The following is a 21,042-nucleotide window of genomic DNA, read 5'->3' as shown; positions in this document are numbered from 1 at the left end:
TATCTACATAAAAAATTAAGTTTATTCTCTCAACACCGTTATATTTGCCACTCTGTACACATGGACTGAAGCGTTTGAGCTGCTGTTTCGGCTGCTACTCTCTCTGCAGCCCGTTCCTCAGCGTTGCTATCTCGTTGTGCCTCAAGAAGCTGTGAGGCTTGTACAGCAACCATAATTGTATCTATCTCTGCAAAGCGCTCGTTTGGATTTACACGAACTTTCTTTCGTGGCTGCTGAGGCTTAAGAGCCTTAAGTTGACTATTAAGTCTTTTATTCTCTGTTTCAAGCTGTGTTGCTCGTATATTTGCTGCTCTAAGTGCCTTGCTAACTTTTTCAAAGAACTGATGGGTCTTGCGCCTAATATTCTCATCCTTGTGAAGCTGTCGCTGCGCTACAAAAACCTCACGAGGTCCGTGAGGGGTAGAGAGATAACTCTAAGCAGGTTGAAGTTGATGCTGACGAGGTAGCATGATAGGCCTTTGAGATACCTAAGATGAGTTGACTACCCGGTTAATATTAATTGGACAGATACCAGCAGCAGCCCATCCTGCTCGTATAACTCTCTTAGTAATTGCGCGCTCTCTTGCATAATAATAGGCTGTAATAAAGCGCTCTTTTTTAACACGCGCTGCGTTGTCAAGCTACGAGAGGGCCTGGATTTGCTGCTAGTAAAACCTCTTTACGACTGAGAATACTAAGAGGTCTAGAGGCTGTAGGACATAAGAAGAATGAGCAGGTAGAAACAGAAGATAGACTTTGTTCTGTTTGCAAGCCTATAGGAAATCTAGGCTGACGTGGCTGCCGTGGCTATCTAGGATTAGCATCCTCCAACGATCGTCTAATAGAGCTGTCTCGGGCAGGAATACCCGCTGCAACCACTTAGCTCCTATCTTGTTTAATGTCCAGCTATTCTCTGAGGTTGTGTAAAGCTATTTAGGAATTATCGCAGGAAACTAAGTGCTCTGTAGGCTCTTCCCTTTGAATATGACTGAACAGCGCAGTTTCTTGCCTGTGGCCGACACGCACTTAATTATTGATGCCTACTCGCGGTTCTCTGGAGACTGATGGTAAGCCTTCTTCTTCTGACTAGATGCGAGCACTCTGGTGTTAGCACATACACCTAAGGCCTTCCCAGTCTCATCTATATTCCATATATCCTCAGCTCTTATGCCTAGCCTCGTACGAGTCCTCTTAAAGAGCTTAAGGAACGCGCGTATCTGTACTGGCGTTGCTCCCTCAGCTCGAGCAGCCTCAATCTCTCGACCCACGACAGATGCGACGCGTGGGTTACGCTTAAGGAAGGCAGCTATCTAATGCTTGCCTACGGGTCTGTGGTCTCTATTCATCCGGAGGATTCGATTCGCCATTTCTCGTGCGCGTGCGTGGGAGGGAGGAAAAGCTCGTGCGTCTTCTTCGAGTATCCATTGTACGAGGAAGTCCTCCTGCTCTGGAGTCAATCTTAGTTGGTATACGTGGCTGGTTTGGCTGTTCCGCGCGCCTCGTACACGGGCCGAGAACGTAGCTTGAGGGAGGTTGTAGGCCTTTGCAGCAGCTCTCTGGCTCTAGAAAACGCCAGCATTAAGATCGCGGATAGCTGCTTGAATAGTTTCTTCACGGGTGTCCATTTGCGCAGCGTGGGTGGCGAGAAAAGTCGTGTTTTGGAGAGGGTACTGAATGGCGATAGGGTGAGTTGAAACCCCGGGTGACTCGAAACCGGGTGGGCTAGCTTATGTGAGGCTTTTCGCTTAGCCTTGTTGCCTGTATCATGAGATTTTTGTGAGGTTGCGGCGTCGCGTTGCTGTTTTTTTGAGAACCCTCGCTATTGATCTACTAATAATACTAGTACAACCTTCTTATCTAATATTACATACTTATTGTCTGAGAACTAACCCTAGCTTATTTTCAGACAATCTTTACAAGTAAGTCACTTAACTCTACTACATTAATTTAATCCCCTTTCCTTATTACTCCTTATCGCGCTCTCTCCAGACAGCTCGTTCCTAGTAAGAACAAGCTTGTCCTCGTAGTAGGATAGGTAGGTTAACTAGACCTATAGTAGACACTTGTTCTCTAACTAGCACCGCAGTTCTGAGCTTCGTTACCAGTGCAAGGAGATGAACACTCTTCCTCCTTCCCTTTAACCGCTCCTAGCTTTATGGTGTTTCCACAGAAGCACCATTGCCTATTGTGAAGGCCAAAATACTTGTATTCCTTGCATACAGTAGAGCACTGTTCGAATGTTAGACTTCCGCTAGTCGTTGTGCGGCCGGTTACGACGTGGTTTGGAGCAATCTGCTCGACGTAGCAACCCTGATACACGAAGTGTGTTCCCTTGCACTTGTCCAGTTCTGCGGAAAGTTCTTCTGCTCGCTGGAGTAGCTCTTGCTCGCGCACAGAACAATCGTTGTTGGCTGCTTGACAGGCATCAAGAGAATCATTGCTGCTACTATCATCGGGGTTGACGGAGGGCAAAAGGCGTTGTTCGAATTTGAGTCCGTTCGTACAAGCACACGAGCAACTGTGCTCGTGCAGCGATGGATCCGTACAGGTAATTGATGGCTTCACACCTAATTATAAGGTAAGCTTCTGCAAAGTAACAACGGTTGATTTTGAAATACCATTGTCGCATGTATATGAAGTTCCATGATAGTCGAGAGAGCTGCTTATCGCTTGTTGTGTGTCTTCGCCGTAGACGTTGGCACAAACGGTCGAAGCGAAAAGAATCCAAGGAAGTCTCATGTTGAGTCCGAGTAGATGAGTAGATGTTAAGATGAAGATTTACGTTTTTGGTTGAGTGATAGAAGTGCGACATGGGCATATCTTTATACATTCAGTTCTCTAGTTTCTTCTTCGTCCCGCTTCTAATTATTTCACACAAGAGGTAATCCGCTCATGAAGGTCTACGTACAGGTGTCCATTCGCAGGTAATGCAACCGGCAGAAAGTAGGACGTTCCGAAGCTAACTGTACTAGCTTACTGTGAAGATTCCTTTTCGAAAGCCTTGCTTTTGAAGAAACCTATGCTGTTAGAGCGATGCTTTTGAAAATTATGTTCTTGGTAAGCATCGCTTCCGAATCCTGGTAGGTAGGTAGAATTTCCCAACCTTGTGAGAGCAAAACGATTATGCCGCGAGCTCATAGTTCCGCGGACCAAGAAGCGTGGGGCAGACCTTGTTGTCGTGAACGAGGGGAATACTTCTGTTGGTTTCATTCATCGCACGGCCTTACAGTTTTTAGAAGTCGAGTAAACCATGGCAGGGCCGCACAAAGTTGCTGGTAATCAATCTTTGACCCAGACTCAGTCATTGGGAATCGGCAATATCTCGTGGCCTAGACCGCAGATCGGATATTCTGCGCAATGCTTATCAGCAAGAATACTGTCGGAGGCCAGATTCTCAGCAGGGCAGCCAGTCGCTTGTAGAGTACGTCAGAGCACATCATGTATCTGTACGTCACGGGAGTAAGAGCTTAGCTAGTGCTCTACTTTACAGTACTAATTATTACTCGTACTACACTTCGCTGCTCTCGCTCGACTCCACCGTCTTCGCCTGGATCTTGATCTCTGGGCCCTCAATCTTCTTCACCTTCCTTCCCTCCCACCAAGACATAATACCCGCGAACATAGCGACACCGCACCCCAACGCGATAAACGTACCCGTCGCCCACGTGGGGCGATCCAGTCGATTATAATGCCACATAAAGAAACAAAGTACCGCCTGCAGCAGCGTATTCAACACCATCATATCCACCGTGAATGCCAACTTCCACATCGCAGTGGCCGGCGCCCTAATCCCGGTGAACGTCGTAGGCTGTAGGTCTTCGATGTCAGTGAACCACGCTGGTGGGCGGAACCAAGCTTTGTTCTGGTTGAATAGGCGGCGCATGGCGTTTGGATCGTGGACGTGGATGGCGCGCATCATCCAGTAGAAGTCGCGAAAGCGCCACGGTGCGAGGCCAAAGCCAGTGACGCAAAAGAGGGCGTTGAGGATTTGGCTGTCGATCTCAAGCCAGATCTTGTTCTGGCTGTAGTCATTATCGCAGTCGTAGATCTGCGTGCCGCGTACATGGCACATGGCAGGGGCGGCTTTCAGGAGCAGGAAGAAGAGCATCGCGCCCCAGGCCTTGCAAAGTCAGCGCACAATGTTATCTGCAGGTTAGGGGGACAACGTACGACAACGTTGAGGCCATATATGGTGATCAGAAAGCCTGATGGTGTGAGGAAGAAGACCCAGAATGCCTTGAGACCATTCTTGATGGTAGGACCCCATGGTTCCTTGTGGGCGGACGCGTGCTTCTCCTTCAGCGTCTGGCGGCGGTGAATACCATGGCCGTGGTGCTTGCGCGACTGCTTTCCAGCCTTGTTGTCTACCTCCGCTCGTAGAACAGCGTCTGTTACTGGACGGTCGAGGATCCTCGTCTGTGACTTGACTAACGTGAGCTCGCCATCCTCATCTGGTATCGCAACACGAGTCGCGTGGCCATGCGCATCGAACGTGATGTTTGCGCCTCCGGATTCCGGTTCTCGCAGCTCGGTCAGGTTTGGCGCTTGAGCCATTGCTGTTGCTGTGGCCTGCCACATGCCTAGCTGCGGCGTCGTGTGCAGCAGCGACGACAACGACATCCCACGCGCCCGCCCAACGATGCTTTTCTCTTGGTTGTCGGTCATGGCTGTATGTGTGTGTGCAATTGTTGTCGCATGCAGTACAGACTCTCATGTCCAAATCGGAGGGGACGGTGGGGAGAATGCTTGTCGTGCGTGCGTTACTGATAACCTCGTTCAAGCCCGCGCGGGCGAAGCTAAGGTCCTCAAGCCTTTGTATACAGATCTCCGGCGAGCGCGATAGGCGTGCAAATGCGCAAAGTCATCTGTGCAGTGGTGCGATGCACCAGCGTTGAGGTCTAGGCTTTTGAGAAGATCCGGCCGAAGCTGATTACTTGTACGATGGTACGAGCGATGGTTTGCTGGGGGCGGTTGATCGCCAACCGAGGCGAGACAGCGTGCTGTGACTGGCGCAGCACGCCCGGGAAGCTCCGCGAACTGCAGATCTAGGACCCAAAAAGTAAGAGGTGAGATTTGGCGCTATTGTTCATCTCAAAAGGCCCGAGTGCATACGCAGCAAAAATGCACAGTCTTACATTATGTCATCCAAGTTGTAATCTTGTGTTCCTATATCTCAACAAGGGCGCAATGTAGTCAGCATTCGCAGTCGGTATCGCAATGCCTCGCAACTTCAGCAGCAAGCAGAAACGCGGCGAATACGATGACGAAAAAGCGCAAAGTACCGGACGAGTCAATACCTTCGGCCAGGTCGCTATCAAATTCCACAAGAATACGACTTACTTGAAATACTGGTTCGACAAGGTTCAAGATGATGCTGCAGCATGCCGACCTGCGCGGTGTGTGAAACCGCGAAAAGGCAGCACGACCCTGGTAGATGAGTTCGTCAAAGAGAAGACATCCAACATCAGCGCCCCGCGGTTGAACATCGCGATACATATTTGTGGCTCTCGGGGCGATGTGCAGCCTTTCATACCGATCGCGAAGCTGCTCCAGGCCGCTCCACATTACCATCGAGTGCGTATCTGCACGCATCCAGCCTTCAAAGATTTCGTAGAAAGCAATGGTGTGGAGTTCTTTTCGATTGGCGGCGACCCGGAAGCACTAATGGCGTATATGGTGAAGAACCCTGGTCTACTCCCCAACATGCAATCGATCAAAGCTGGCGACATTGGCAAGCGACGAAAAGAGATGGCCGAGATGATGGAAGGAACATGGAGAAGCTGTATTGAGGCCGGTAATGGTATGGGTGAAAAGATATCTGCGTTAAACGTAGACGCGCCCGAGGATCTCTTCATTGCAGACGCTATCATCGCGAACCCCCCTTCAATGGGACACATTCACTGCGCGGAGAAGCTCGGCATACCGCTGCACATGGTCTTCACGATGCCATGGTCGCCCACAAAAGCCTTCCACCACCCTCTCGCGGCTATGGAGTACGGAGAAGTCGAGAAGTCCGTCGCCAACTACTTTAGCTTCGGCATTATGGAGCTGCTGACCTGGCAAGGCCTTGGAGATGTCATTAATAAATTCAGAACACAGACATTAGGCTTGGACGCGATGAGTCCGCTGTGGGGACATCGATTGCTCCCGAGGCTTCGCATTCCTTATAGTTACCTGTGGTCTCAAGCTTTGATACCACGGCCGCCTGACTGGGGCGACCATATCAACATCACCGGATTTTCATTTTTGGACGCTGGTTCTAATTACACACCACCCGATGACCTGGCCAAATTTCTCGCCAAAGGGCCGCCTCCGGTGTACATTGGCTTTGGTAGTATAGTGGTCGATGATCCGGTGGGCCTCACCAAGCTTCTCTTCGACGCTGTGAAGCTAGCAAAGGTACGAGCGATAGTATCCAAAGGCTGGGGAGGCGTGGGCACAGGTGACGTGCCTGACGACGTCTACCTCATCGGCAACTGTCCGCACGACTGGCTCTTTAAAAGAGTGTCGTGTGTTGTTCATCACGGAGGCGCTGGTACAACGGCTGCCGGAATTGCCTTGGGAAAGCCGACGGTTGTAGTGCCATTCTTTGGCGACCAGCCCTTCTGGGGACAGGTAAGTCTGCGTTAATGTATCACCGAACCGAACTAACTTTGTAAAAGATGATTGCCAAAGCCGGTGCTGGCCCGGTGCCTGTTCCTTTCAAGCAGATGACAGCAGAGAGCCTCGCTAATAGTATCACTTTTTCGCTTCAAGATTCTGTTCAAGTCGCTGTTCAAAAGATGGCTGAGAGCATTGCGGAAGAAGATGGTGCCGGGGGCACGACGCGAGATTTTGAGCAGAGACTGGACATTGACGGAATGCGATGTCAAATTTGTCCGGAGCGACTGGCTACATGGCGTGACAAACAGACTGGAGTACATCTGAGTGGCTTTGCCGCATGCACGCTTGTTGAGCAAAAGATGTTAGACGTGAAACATCTGCGTTTACTGCGACACCGGCACTACTATACCCATGAGGGAGCCGAAGGTCCATTTGTAGGTACCGTAGCTGCTTTCGGTGGACTCATGGCTTCTCTTGGGACAGATACAGCGGAATTTTCGCAACGATTAAAGAAGAGACCACTCAATTCTGACGTAGAAGCCTTGGGAAGAACGCGATCTGAGGATGATTCGGAGCTCAGCCTGGAGAAGGGCATCACTTCGAAACAGTTCCACCACCTGGCTTACAGAATGGCAGCAAAGTCATACGAAGACGACATCACTCTAAACTTCGAAAAACCGCAAAGCCGGCCGGGGCTAACCGCCCTTCGTGAGAGAGTCGCAGCGAGGAGAGCGAAGGGCGGTCGTGGATACCAGATCACAAGCGCCACCGCTCACTACATTGGTGACCTTGCGGCTACGGGTGCCAAAGCTCCTGTCGCTTTGTTTTACAATGTTGCGAACGGCTTTCGAAACTTTCCCTCGTACGCTATTCATAATGACCCGGTCAGGCGAAGAGATGAGATTACCGGTTTCGGCAGTGGATGCAAACTCGCAGGGAAGGAGTTCGTACTTGGTTTCGGCGATGCACTGCTGGGTATCGTAAGGCATCCATATCTTGGTGCGAAGCAAGAAGGCGCACTCGGCTTTGGTAAAGGGCTTGGGAGAGGTCTTGGTGGCCTCTACTTCCATTCGATGGCTGGTGAGTTGATTCCCCGAATGTTGAAGAATCTGCTTATCTGATGCCGCTAGCAATCTTTGGTCTGCCGGGATATTTTCTGAAAGGCATTGAGAGAGGGCTCTTGGCTCGTCATCTCACTGCTCTCCAAGCTGAGATCTTCTTCATACAGTTGCGTCGATCGGCTGTCGGATATCGAAGTGCAAGTGATGCTGAGAAAGCTGACGTGGTGGCGAAGTGGAAGGAGCTGAAGTCTAGCATATCAGAGCATTAGGATAGGGCAGGTTAAGCGAATCACGTAGCCTGCGAGGTATCGCGTATTGCGAACGAAGGATGCGGAAGTGTGATAGTCGCAACAACAGCCGGTGGGAAACCGCACCCGCGCAGGCCCCGTGGCCCCCGAACACTCTGATTCGTCAGCGTAGGGCAGCCCAACTTCAGGCGGCCGCGACCAGTGCTGCAGCTACAAATGCGACGGCAAGCAACATGCGACTACATCACCTTCGCGCAACTCTCTCTGTTTCTTGTTGAGCTTCTGAGTTCGAACTGCTGTTGCGCCGCACACGACGGAATACCCTGGTGCATAGCGATAAGCTATTCACCACTTTACGATACCCAATCAAGCGATAGTTCTACATCGAGATTCATCGGAAGTAGAGCATACATACAATGGATTCGTTCGAGTTCAAGCGCACGGCATGGCAAGTCGCGTTATCCTCAGCTGTCGCCGCCTTTGGTGTGTTCATTTTCAAGCTTGTGAAGATGCGCATGATCTTCTACAAGCTCAAGAAGCAAGGACTAGTATGCGATCCCTTCAACCATTACTGCAAGCTGTAAGCTAATGCGACGCGACACGAAGCCGATGCCACCATGGGATTTTGCAGCCGGTAACCTCAAAGTGTTACCAGAACTCCTGGAGAAGTTTCCCAAAGGCTCCCAGCAGTCAGATACCTTCACCCTGCTATCATATGATTTCAAACATTCCGACAACTGCTTTTATATCGATCTTTGGCCGTTCACCAGCCCGCTGCTTGTTGTCACATCGCCCGAGCTTGCGATACAAGCATGTCAAGAACACGATCTTCCAAAGCCGGAGATCCTGAAACCATTCTTCGCGCCGTTTGCAGGGGGAGCGAATTTATTTGACATGAATGGCGCTGAGTGGAAACGTTCGAGGGCGCTTTTCAACCCAGGTTTTAGTGACAGGGTGATGCTTGAGAGCACGGCGCACATCATCGAGGAAGCTGAAGTTTATGTGACGCTGCTGCGGGAGCATGCGAGGAAGGGCGATACATTCTCTCTGGACGAACTTACATGCGACTACATGATGGATGTCATTGGTGCCATCACGATGTGAGTGCGACCTTGACATCGCATGGAAGTGATATACTAAGGCGCATTAGCAACACCCGCCTCCATTCCATGACTAGCCACAACGCACTTGCAGCCGCAATGAGGAGCTCCATCGAGTGGCACTGCCAGGACCAGGAAATGAATCCTTTCAAGCGCTGGAACCCTATACGACCTTTGACTGAGTGGTATAACGGCAAAACGATGAATCGTTACCTCAGCGCCGAGCTGGATAAACGGTATGAGGATTGGAGGACCAACGAGCCGTCCACTCGTGCGAGATCGGTCATGGACATGGCTATCGCATCTTATATGAGCGAGCGTAAAGTTGCCGCCAAGCTCGATGCCGATTTCAAGAAATGGGCGACTGTTCAGATCCGCCTATTCTTGTTCGCTGGGCATGATTCGACCGCCGCTACAATTGTGTACAGCCTATATATGCTGTCCAAGCATCCAGATGCTCTGGCCAGGGTCCGTGCAGAACTTGATGAGGTTTTTGGCGAGGGTATCAACTCCGCTGCTAGTGTTCTCAAGAAGCACCCTGAGCGGATTAACAAACTCGCGTATACCAACGCAGTCGTCAAAGAAACCTTGCGTCTATTTCCACCAGCTTCGGGTATGCGAGGCGGGCTTCCAGGCGTGTTCTTGCTCGACAGGAGCGGGAACAAATACCCCACCGAAGACATCAACATCTGGGTCGTTCACGGAGCGATCCAGCGGAATCCAGAGTACTGGCCCGAACCTCATTCTTTCTTGCCTGGACGCTGGCTTGTTGAGCCAAATCATCCTTTGTATCCACCGAAAGGAGGATGGCGACCCTTCGAAGCTGGTCCGAGGAACTGCGTCGGCCAAACGCTTGCGATGCTTGACATTAAGATCACCCTAGCAATGACGGTTCGCGAGTTCGATGTGCATAACCAGTACGATGAGTGGGATCGCCTTCATCCTTCGTCTAGTATCAAGACAGTGTTTGGGGAAAGAGCCTATCAGGTGCCGCTGGGAGCAGCCCACCCGGTGCACGGCTTTCCTTGTAAAGTGACCATGCGAGAAGATTCGTAGCAGAGGGTCATCCTTGAGGCAGAAGATGACTCTCCGGCAAATCTCAAGAACATAGGCTGCTGGTAATGGGTTGTGGATTTAATACGCTGACTCTTGACAAGAGCAAGTATAGCTATTCGCCATTGTATATACCCATCACTACATAAGAACGATCGTCTATCCAATTCAGGTCCTTTGATGAAACTGTCCTCATTCACCGCCTAATTCAGCATGATGTAGTGAATTTACTCAAAACCTGTTGTTAAGGCTCTCTATTAACCTTGCTACGTTGTTACTAGGCCCTGCTGCGATGCTACTAAAGCTTGCCAAGGATAAGCAGCAGCGCGCTGTAATCGGATGCTAACATTCAACACGTCTCGGATTAGCTGGACGATAGGTATCACCGCTTGGAGAGGTATTTAACAAGAAAAAGGCGACGAATACAGTCTATGTAACACCTAGGTAATCGTTCTAACTAGACGATTACCCTAAAGACCTTGCGTGTATAATGTGTGGTTGGCCTCTGCTACATGCAGTTCTTCAGATTCCGCTTCGAACACAACACGAGTTCCATCAAGCACCTCCTGGCTGAGCACGATGGCCGCCGCTTTGTCACCCTGTCGAAAATAAACAGCAGCCGCTCTGGTTAACAGTCGCAGCCGCATCATTTCAATTCCCAAGCACGCCTTACTCTTCTCTAATGCGTCATTCACAAGGACACGCGCCTCCTCGTGTTGTCCCTGGAGCTCCAGGTTCCAGGCCAGATGCGCTTTCAAGTCCAAAGTTCTCTCTCCCGAGTCCCCGAAAGTAGTGATTGCCAATTCCAGAGCCTTGCGATATAGTGGTTCTGCTTCGTCATACTGCTTGCTCTTGTTCAAAATGAAAGCCAAATCTGCGAGTACCGCTACTTTATCCTCGTTGTATTCTTCCTCAAACATCTCACTGATTTCAACCATCTCTCTACGCACCACAATTGCTTGTTCGAGATTGCCTAGCTCCATGGACAGGTCCGCCAGAGAGCCGAGAATGACATAATTCTCGATAGGTTCGATGTTCGGATCCGCGCGCTTTGCCCCGAGGATTCTGCGATATAGAGTCTCGGCTTCTTGCAGGTCTGATCCGGTGTGACAGAGATGATCCGCAAGCTTCTCCATGCATTCCCATCCCATTTCGTGCCTGCCTTCACCATACTGCATCGATAGATCGACCGCCCGTCTCAATGCCACATCCGCGTCCCCCTTTCCGAGCTCGCTGAGAATTTGACCGAGTTGGCAGAGTGATACAGCAAGAGCTCCATGCTTCGGACCCAAACATGTTTCTTGGTGCCTAATGAGTTCGCGGTAGCCGCACTCCGCGTCTGATAGGTGGCCGCGTTCAAAAAGGAACTGACAATAATCGGACTGGGTTTCCAAGTACTCTCGATGGTTCTCCCCAAGCAGGCGCTTCTGTGCCCCAATGCATCTTTCGTACATCATGCTGATCTCTCCGAAATCAGCTTCCATTGCTACTAAGACTGAAGCCATCGACCGAGCGATTTGCGTGGTACTCGGATGATCTGCTCCCAGCAGCTTTTCGATCCCTAGCAATGCCTTCTTATACCAGTCGAGACTTGTGGAATACTCTTCGAGGCTGTAGTACAGGGCACCGTAACTGGCCATGACAGACCTTGTCATGGGGTGGTCTTCTCCCAAAGTCAGCCTCAGGCCAAAAAGCGCTCGGTCGAGCAAGCCTTGCGCAGCCTCCTTCTCCTCTAATCCGATATATGTGTTGGCTAGGTTAGTGAGCGTGGTGAGCGTGCTGTAATGGTTGGCACCGAGAAGTTTCTCACAGAGACCCCGTTCCTCTTCTAGTATCACCGCAGCCTCCTTGTACCTCATCTGATGTAGATACAGATTTCCGAGGTCGCTCATGGCATTAAGCGTACCCACATGATATATGCCCAGTGTCTGCTTGCGTTTTTCTATCACAAGCTTGTAAGTACTCTCCGCATCCTCCGGGAAGCCTCTTTCGTGGTATAGAATCCCTTCTAACTGCACGCAAGCCAACGTCAGAGGATGATCCGGGCCCAAAGTTTCTGTGCGACGAGACTTGACCATTGTGTTATAATGCTCGGCTTGTTGATAGTCACCTTGCCGTCGATATGTCTCAGCCAACGCGCTCATGAAGACTTGCGCATTCGGTGTTTCGGTGCCGTCATCTAATGTAGTCTGGAGGAGTTGTTGAAGGCACTGAGTTTGGATAGCTGCCGCTTCCTGGTAGAGGCCAGCTTCTCTGAGGATGGTCGCGTACACCCCTTGCAAACTCATCGTAAAAAAAGCTGACGGTCCGAGACAAAAGACAAGGTCAGCAATTTCGCGTTTGTACAAGTTTTTGATGTTGTCGAGGGAGAGTGCTGGCAGATAAGTGTCAAGGTAGTCGATGTTGCGCAAGTACCCGTCATTGTGCAGGTTGTTCAGGAGATGAGTGTGATATAGGTGCGGCTCGTCCACTTCGGAAAACTCTTTCATGCCATGCAGTACTCGTTCAAGGTCAACGCGAGATTTCCCGGAGCGATGAAGCCATTGTTGGCAAGATTGTACATCCGCAGGTATTCCGAATCCAATGGAAAAGCATATCGAAGTCTGAAACGCGGCGTTCGATTGACAGGCGACGCATGTGGAGCTTGTGGCTTGATGAAGTAAGGATTGAAAGACAAATTCTCTGACTCGGACATCACCTTGGAGGAACTGCAGCACGCTCTCGGATATCTGGGAGAAATTAGGTATTGAAGAAATCAACATCAATGGACGAGTACCTGGAAATCTTGGTGTTCTTTCATGTCCACCTTCTCATTGTGGAGAGTAGGTATCATGTCCGCGGGAAACGCTGAGGGATCGCTTAGGTTCTCATCGAGCAACGCTCTAATTCGCCGCATGTTGAGGGTTCTGTGCAACGGATCGCGCGAAATTGATGAGTCGAACACCTTAGTCAGGCTAACCTTTTGTCCTGGCTCGAGAGGAAGATTCAAGGTCAGCCCCCTACAGATGAGTCGCAGACGATCTTCCTCCTTCAACTTGTTGATTTTTGTGAAACACAAGTGCTGGTCTTTTGTATCAGCCGTGCTGAAATCAGTCATGTCTTGGTTAACGCCAAAATGATTTGCAAGCTCGTTGGCAAATATCATCCAGAGACACAACATTCCAAAAGAGTAGATGTCCGTCCGTTCCGCCTCGTGGCTCAAATACCCGTCGGCCCGTTCAGCGACCTCGGGCGCGCACCAAGGTGTTGTACGAGCCACCGCGAGCTTATCCTCGGAGCTCAGGTATGCCCTAGAATACCCAAAATCTGCAACCTTGGCCGTGACGATTCTGTTTCCGACAAGATCCATAAGAACATTTTGGGGCTTGACGTCTCCGTGGATGATCTCTGCCAGTCTGCTTAGCATAGAAATTTTGATACTACTGATGTGATCACTTACTGCATTCATGCAATGTCTCGAGACCTATCGCGATGTCTCGACATATTTTGATCCGATTCTCAATATCCAACAAACGTCCCTCACCAGAGGTCATGTAGTGATATAAGTCTCCTAGCGCAGCTCTTTCATACACCAATACAGGATCGATGCTGCCGTCAACACTATTAATGTTCCAGCAGATACCGTCGACTAGCATGATATGGGGACAGCGAAGGACACACGGATTCCTCATATGCTGAATCTCTGCCCTCAACAACGAATACATCGCTTTCAATTCGTCATTTTGGCGAGCCTGCAGAACGCCCCCAAGGTCAATAGACTTGAACGCCAAACTGAAATCAACACTCAGCAGCGATTGCTGGATCTTCGACGTCCCTCCAATTCCTCCCAGGCCCATATATGGTTGCCATGTTATAGGAAGGAAATCGATTCCTAGGGCTTGTGCTTCGGCGCAGAAGTAGATGAAGTTGCAGTGGTCGATTTCAGGGACTCCTTCCATCAAAGTTGGCCCCAAGGACGTCTGGAAAAGGACATCAGAGTAAAGTATACGCTTCCCAGATTGACTGCCGAACATGTATAAGTCGGTTCGGCCTGCCATTGTTACAAATCAAATATACACGAAGGTGCCGTGGGTAGGGAAATGAAAGAGGTGTGCAATGGTGGGGCACAAGGCTGAGTTATTTGAAAGCCAGGTGCCATCATCCTATAACGATATAATAATAGCCCAGCGCCACGCAGCCTTAGCGCGAAATGCCCGACCACGTGGTGACGAATGAAAGGTCACACTTTGCGCTGCGCCCACAACAAGGCGCTGAACACCGTCAACATGGTAATCGTCGAAGACGACAAAACAAAGATCCACATATCCTTACTGACGCGGAAAGAATCGCCAGATACGTCTCTATCAGACGTTTTGATCAAGTCAGACGAGAATATCGACTGCAAGTCGTCAGCTAACTATCATCTCATACAGGGGAGAGAAAAACAGACTGCGATGAGACTTGGTGGCACAAACGCTATCGCGATGACAGTGAGTATCTTCATCATGCGAGAGTCAAGCTTCGCACCATGCGCTATCGCATGCAAGCTTTTGTTCTGCGCATTCGTCATTCCGATTAGCTCAGTCGTTATCTTGCTATAATCCTTCATGATCATGTCGTTTCTCAGATCGTTGATCTTTAAAAGCTAGCAGCCGTCAGCTTAAGCAGTTTACGCAGCATGAAAACGGTACCATTGAACAGGTCCCTTGGATACGTCGAAGCAGAAGCTCACAGGATGCTTTGTGGAGACCCAGGTGAGTCAACTGCATCTCAATGTCGCTCTCCGTTGTATCCTGTAGGCTTTGGTTTATGTTTAAGCCTTTGATCCGCCAAAGACGCCTGCAATGCCTTTTCATGCCTCGTCCGATGGCGAGGTTCTGCTCCAGGACAGCGATTGCCACGGTAACTTTTGACTCTAACGTACTGAGGCGCTGGCTATCCACAAGACTGATATCGTAGTTGAGATTTGAAGCATCAAAAGAGGCAAATGTTGCTTTCTCGACCTGCGAGAGATTAGCGTGTTGAAAGAAGAATATTTTATCACTTACGAACTCACCCAAACGCCTTCGCAGAAAATCAATATACCACCTCCAGTTCTCTGACGCCATTGAGAGGCAAAGAAGGTGCGGAGCCATGGGGTTGTTTCGTTGATCACCGCAGAGGAGCATCCGAAACTTCTTCTGGAAATGTTCCATAGGCTTGATGAAGATCCAGGTCGATGTCTGATTTACCATGTCAAACCGTTGGCATGCCGTCATTTGCCGTAAAGACCAAGGATCCTTCAACTTCGCATTGCCGTGTTTCTCAAATCGTCGCAAGTGACAGCAGAAGTCTTCGTAGATAAGTGAAGGACCTACGAAAGTTTCTAAGGGATTACATACCATAGTGTAGATTGGTTGGTGTGGGAGTCTTCTCAGCTTGACGAGAAAAGCTTGCGTGAAATGTCCCATAGTAAGGATTATCTTCGCCTGTTACCTTCGCGCCAAAACAGTGGAAGAAGTCTAAAATCAATGGAGTGATCTGGTAATAAGATATAATGTGTAGCATTAGTTCTGCGGCCACCTGCAGTCGGCTCCAAGAATGACCTTGAGTGATGAAGCTAGATGATATTTCAGTAAGCTACATGCAGTTATCGACAGATGATGCTCACAACGCCCGACTTCCGAGGCGCCGAGTGGTCTGTGATTATGTCAATGACGGAAACTATACGTGATAGTGTTCATGCGCACCATGCACTTTCGATCGAAGTCTGCAACTGACGCGATTGCAAATTCCTTCAAGCTGTTTGCCGTGCCATGATACTCCCACGTTTCAATGTCGCCCTGGTCTGCAAATATCCTATCCAAGTTCTCGACGAGGAGTTTTTGCCGGGTGAATATATCGATGTGCGAGGCAGACGCTTGGGAGTATATCTGCAAAATCAAATGATCCATCGTGATGAAGGAGGCTTCTTTGAGTGCCGAATACGCTTTCCAAAAGCAATCCAGCAGTGCGTCAAATCTCAGAAGTTTCGTAAGGATCAAACCTCCCAAGAGACAATGACAGGAAAACGTTCTATGCTTCCATCTGGCAGGGCTTTGTGTATGCACTGCCAGCCTCGTCGACATACGTATGGTTATGAGATCGCAATGTGTCGCCGTCACTAGTGGCGCGCCTCGCTGGGCTACACGTTCGCATGCATGTACATTCTTGACGATACGACGCGCTCTGAGCTGGCACGGTTGATTACGAGGCGCATTGCAGGCAGTACGCCCAATGATACGGCGAACTTGAACTGAGCCTGTGTTGGAGGGGCGGGCCTGCTTGTTAGTGGTGGAGGAGGAACGTCGCCAAGATCCGGTGAGCTTGAATTGAGCTATCTTTTCAGCCTTCACAGCATCGCTGCACCGGTAGAGATATTGTGCCTCCCCGAGTGTCTGATTCTTCCTCTATCGTTTATGGGTAACTCGAGGACATGGACGAACTGCGATTAGCTTTCCAACGTCTTAGGAGATTCGACATCGCAGGTGGAACTTACGTTACCCTCTCATTCGTACCCGAGGCTGGCTTGTTCGAACTGCTGACAATTCCGACGATCGAAAGAGCTCTCGAAGACCCTGTGTTTGGATTTGAGCCTCACCAACGAGGGCCCGTTTCGGTAGAAGTGACGGAGGGCGCCCGAAAACTGTTCGCTATCTTGGTAGAACTGAGAATTGAGCAGCGACTAAAGAAATGTTTGGAGAAAAACTTACTAGACTCGAACCTGCCCATTTTCGACGAAACGTTATTGCATGACCTCTTCCCAGAGTCCGTGACGCATTTCCGTAAGCTCCAGTGGGAGTTTGTTCCCCTGAAACTTCGAGAGCATGCGCACAAAGACATAGAGTCGGAACGTGTTCTGCCATTCTTGGAAAACGAGAAGCTCTCTTCTGGGGGATTTTCAACTGTATTCAGAGTCAAAGTTCATCCTTTGTATCATAACTTCGAGGCTTCCTTTAGGGAGCAACGTAAGTAATTCCACGAGCTTTAAAAGTGTGACATGGACTAAAGAGAAAGAGCAGAATATGTGCGAAAGGAAATTTCCTCCAGGTCGTCTTCCGAGGCACAGAAAAGAGAGTCAGATCTGTTATTCCTGCTGCGGAGTTTGGAGAACGACAATCTCGTGCGCATTGTGACGTCCTACACGCAGCACGGACTTTGCAACCTCCTCTTCCCAGTTGCGGATTGCGATCTCCATGACCTGCTCCTCAACGAGACTCAACCGAAATGGTGCCAGGATTTCGCTCAAATTGTGGACTCTTTCCGTGGTTTAGCAAACGGCCTACACTACCTCCACAACTTCCGCCCGTTGACTAAAAACAAGGAAGATACTGAACGGATTACGAGGCATGGATACCATCACGACATCAAGCCGAAAAACATTCTCGTAAAAGAGGAACGCCTGATACTGGCTGATTTCGGTCTCGCTCGCCTGAAGGATGCCCAGGAAGACACGCAGACGCCATGGAAGCACGCACCGCCAACTTATGCCGCGCCAGAGGCTCGCGATCCTGTTACGCTTCAAGAACGAGATATTGGTCGAGCATATGACATATGGTCCTTTGGATGTGTCCTTGGCGAGTTCGCTACTTATTGTCTTGGAGGAGCAGACGCTGTTAAAGAGTTTCGAAAAGAGCGCATAGTGGAAGGGAGATATGGATCACACAATTGTTTCCATCACGACGGTGATGTCAATCCCGTAGTCCACGATTGGTACCACAGGATGAAGGATATGTATAAAAGCTCCTCCAAATCACTGCTTTTCGATACGTCATCGTGGCTCCTGGCTGTAGATCCAAAGCAAAGGCCGACATCTGCGGAGGTGGTCGAGAGCTTCAGTCGTTCTTCGCTAAGTCGTTGGATGCTTAGTATTGTTTTCCAATCCAACGTGGAGAGTAGTGAAGATTCCGAAAAGTTGCCTTCAGTGTTCCAATCTAAGCTGGCACTGGAAAGAAATCGCTTGCGAGCTTGGGGCTATTCTCATGGGCTAGAGGCATTCGCCCAGCAGATGCAGGAGACTATTCCTGATCTCAGCAATCAGTACGACAGCATGCTACACCTCTTGAAGAGCTGTAGTGTAAAGCTAGCAAACCTTCTGCCTCTCCATTACGATGACGCAGACGCTCAAGAACAGGTTCTACAAATCATGGCATCGACCAACGACGCCCTTTTCCTCGGCACGCCCCACCTACTAAAGCCCACGATAGAAAACATCTTCCAGCTGCTCACAGTCTCCGCCACAAAGACCGTCAAACTCTTGGCTGACTCTAGCAACGCCACGGCGCCAAACGAAGGCGAAAAATTCTTGAGCAACTCCCAAGACACTCCACAAAATCAAGAAGTTGGTTTGCTCGCTGCAGCACGGTATGCGTCACTCATGTTGTCATCATCGGACTCGCTAGTGTCCAAAGGAGCGGTTACGATGATCGATCTTGCCTTATTGAGCGATATAAATCAGCCAGCGACTTATGCTAGTCGTCTGACAACTCGTTGGTACTATCACGGCTTTCGTGAAGTCGATAGACAGAAGGTGTTAGTGGAGGAGAGATCGTATGCGGGAACTTGGTCTACCACCGCAGACGAACAAAAGTTTGCAGACATAGGCAAGGAGGTTCTAGCCCGAGTTCAGGAACTAGCACAGCTCTTCCAGATGCGGCCTAAACCCAAAAATATGCGCATCCTACAGTCTTTGGGAGCATATCATCTACCAAGCCAGCAGAAATTTGGCTACGTGTACGAGTTCCCGCGCAACCGAAGCGACGCCGAACCAGTCTCGCTTGCAACAATCATCCGCGAAACCAAAGAGCCCATGAGAAACCCGACGTTGAACGACAAGTTTGCTCTAGCTCAGGCAGTAACTTCGTGTATTCACTCTCTGCACATGACAAGGTGGATTCACAAAGACATATGCTCCTCCAACCTTGATTTTTTGCGAGATCCAGGGCAGGATCTGACCGAAGTGGATCTGACGCAGGTCTACCTTACCGGGTTCCAACACAGCCGGCAGTTGGTTCAAGGAGCATATTCCGATGGCAGTATCTCGATGCAAGAGAAAGCCTTCATCCATCCCGCCTACATTGAGGATGGTGTTGGCTTCCATTCTGCGTTCGAGTATTATGCCTTAGGCGTCGTACTCCTCGAGATTGCGATGTGGAGAACGGTGGATAAACTGTTTGCACCTGGCGCCTCTTCTGACGTTATCAGAGGACTTCTTCTAGAGTATGCTCAAAAGTACATTCCCTCGCGTATGGGAACTGGGTATTGCAAGGTAGTTCTGGCATGCATGAGGTTCTATGACAACCATGGAGATCAGAAAAGTGTCCAAAATCTGTTGCTTAAATTTCAGGAAGAAATTCTGGAGGAGTTACAGCGGTCTTCCCTTCCCCTGTAGACAGAGTAGTAATCCAAGTTCACCAGCCCTAAGACAGGCTTCATCGCAGCCTTCCAAAACTGCGACGAAGTACTGACTTTACTTTGTTACTGATAGTTCTTCACTCTTAACGTTCTTGTCAGCACATAGGATGACTTGGGGCGAAGGGCTGACGTACTGCAGTCAAACGCCGTGGGAGTTCTACCACCAAGTTATCGTCCACGGTCTGTGCCGTATATGTTAGTCAGGACAACACTAAACAATCTCATAGCTCATACATTGATTCTAAACCTTCCCATCCCAAATAAGTTGACCAGAAGAGCGCGAAGTTTCATTTCGTTAACGTACTTTTCATCGAATTGTTGAGATACCATGCTGGCAAGGCGCTCAGATCAGATCTGTAGTGGAGGATATGCCGTAGAAGGAGCTTGCCTCATGTTTATACACTCAGGCTGAGCCGCCACGTTGGCATTAGAGCATGCTGCAGCTAAGGGCGGACTCACATGGTGGTCGAAAGTAGTGGATGTGATTGGCCCAGCAAAGTTAAGGCAACGAGGGTGACAGGGTATACTGCATTCGTGCAGTTCTGGCACTCTATGATCGGTACAAGTCGGCCGAGCGTCATGCAGTGCGGGAGCGAGCTTTGAGTGGTTTGTCGACGTCGCTCAGCCTTCCTGCACTGTTAATTCCAGCGACGGAAAGTACGACAAATCGCGGAAGACCTTGTGTGATCGGCATTTTGGCAGTGCCAAGCGAAGATAAGCTGAGGCAAAGCGCATAAAGCGCGAGTTGAGCAATATGGCCAAAACTTGCACATGGCTATCCTTAAGAGAGTTCTAATGGGCAGATCAGGCTGACGGCAGACGCGACGCCCGGACCCGCGTCGACCGACGCGTCGTTGCCGTTCCCGCTCCATCACCTCCACAACATTACTACAGCCACAACCACCACCACCGCAAGCGTTCAGCAGTTGCCACCATGGCGCCTCGCACGGCTAAAAAGGTCACCTACGATCATTTACATTACTTTTTCTTATTTTCGAGTGCATAATGTTCATTTTGACCGAGCATCGCAAAGAAGTCCCGGATTGTGGCGCAATCGTGGCGGTGAAATTCGAGCTGTCCAGCCTAAACGAGACCCATGCAAGTAGCCTGCAGCTGATGCTTCCTTTTGTTCGACAACAGCGTTTGAACAAGAGGAGTATTCCGCCTTTACGCCTAAATCTTGCCTGACTGTTGTTTCGCCTCACGGTAGGACCTTGGCTCCAACCTTGAGTGTGATATGTTCAAAGCATTGTCAGCTATGTGGAAGCCTCGGGTAAGGTCCGAGCGAAGTGTCGTCTCGGAAGCTATTATGACCTTGATATTAATCACAGGAATTTCAGCAAGACTCCCAACGAGGTGCCTGAGGCAGACGTGGCAGTTCGCGTTGTCGCGGTGGCTTCCCGGTCTTGCTCTCCCGTCGAAGCTGGCACCGCATCTTGCTGCGCCCGCTCCCCACCGTTCCCTGGGAAAGCCTGCTGTATAAATATCTCTTGCATCCGTGGTTATACTAAGCATCATCACAGTATCTCGATTATATCTCTTTGTTGTCCTCGAAACACAGACACA

The 21,042-nt window shown here is 49.9% G+C and overlaps 5 protein-coding genes across 5 annotated transcripts; 3 read left to right on the top strand and 2 right to left on the bottom strand.

The window, feature by feature from the left end:
• Window positions 1-3,508: 3,508 nt before the first annotated feature.
• ALTATR162_LOCUS287 (uncharacterized protein) lies at window positions 3,509-4,665 on the bottom strand (the record flags this gene model as incomplete). The annotated part of the gene is made up of 2 exons (XM_043307880.1): window positions 3,509-4,120; window positions 4,171-4,665. The coding sequence occupies 2 exons, from the start codon at window positions 4,663-4,665 to the stop codon at window positions 3,509-3,511; spliced, it is 1,107 nt and encodes a 368-aa protein (XP_043163815.1).
• Window positions 4,666-5,217: 552 nt separating this feature from the next.
• On the top strand, window positions 5,218-7,933 carry ALTATR162_LOCUS286 (uncharacterized protein; the record flags this gene model as incomplete). Its single annotated transcript, XM_043307879.1, has 3 exons — window positions 5,218-6,615; window positions 6,663-7,683; window positions 7,734-7,933. The coding sequence occupies 3 exons, from the start codon at window positions 5,218-5,220 to the stop codon at window positions 7,931-7,933; spliced, it is 2,619 nt and encodes an 872-aa protein (XP_043163814.1).
• Window positions 7,934-8,328: 395 nt separating this feature from the next.
• Window positions 8,329-10,068, top strand: ALTATR162_LOCUS285 (uncharacterized protein; the record flags this gene model as incomplete). The annotated part of the gene is made up of 3 exons (XM_043307878.1): window positions 8,329-8,460; window positions 8,519-9,012; window positions 9,063-10,068. The coding sequence occupies 3 exons, from the start codon at window positions 8,329-8,331 to the stop codon at window positions 10,066-10,068; spliced, it is 1,632 nt and encodes a 543-aa protein (XP_043163813.1).
• A 467-nt stretch (window positions 10,069-10,535) lies between these two features.
• Window positions 10,536-15,428, bottom strand: ALTATR162_LOCUS284 (uncharacterized protein; the record flags this gene model as incomplete). Its single annotated transcript, XM_043307877.1, has 7 exons — window positions 10,536-12,794; window positions 12,842-13,452; window positions 13,505-14,095; window positions 14,377-14,443; window positions 14,495-14,689; window positions 14,736-15,047; window positions 15,093-15,428. 7 exons carry the CDS (start codon window positions 15,426-15,428, stop codon window positions 10,536-10,538), a joined length of 4,371 nt encoding a protein of 1,456 aa, XP_043163812.1.
• A 1,070-nt stretch (window positions 15,429-16,498) lies between these two features.
• On the top strand, window positions 16,499-19,453 carry ALTATR162_LOCUS283 (uncharacterized protein; the record flags this gene model as incomplete). The annotated part of the gene is made up of 2 exons (XM_043307876.1): window positions 16,499-17,030; window positions 17,085-19,453. 2 exons carry the CDS (start codon window positions 16,499-16,501, stop codon window positions 19,451-19,453), a joined length of 2,901 nt encoding a protein of 966 aa, XP_043163811.1.
• Window positions 19,454-21,042: the final 1,589 nt, after the last annotated feature.

Source organism: Alternaria atra (assembly GCF_907166805.1).
Source record: "Alternaria atra isolate CS162 genome assembly, contig: 19, whole genome shotgun sequence".
Classification (NCBI taxonomy): Eukaryota; Fungi; Ascomycota; class Dothideomycetes; order Pleosporales; family Pleosporaceae; genus Alternaria; species Alternaria atra.
This window is presented reverse-complemented; position numbering and strand designations above follow the sequence as displayed.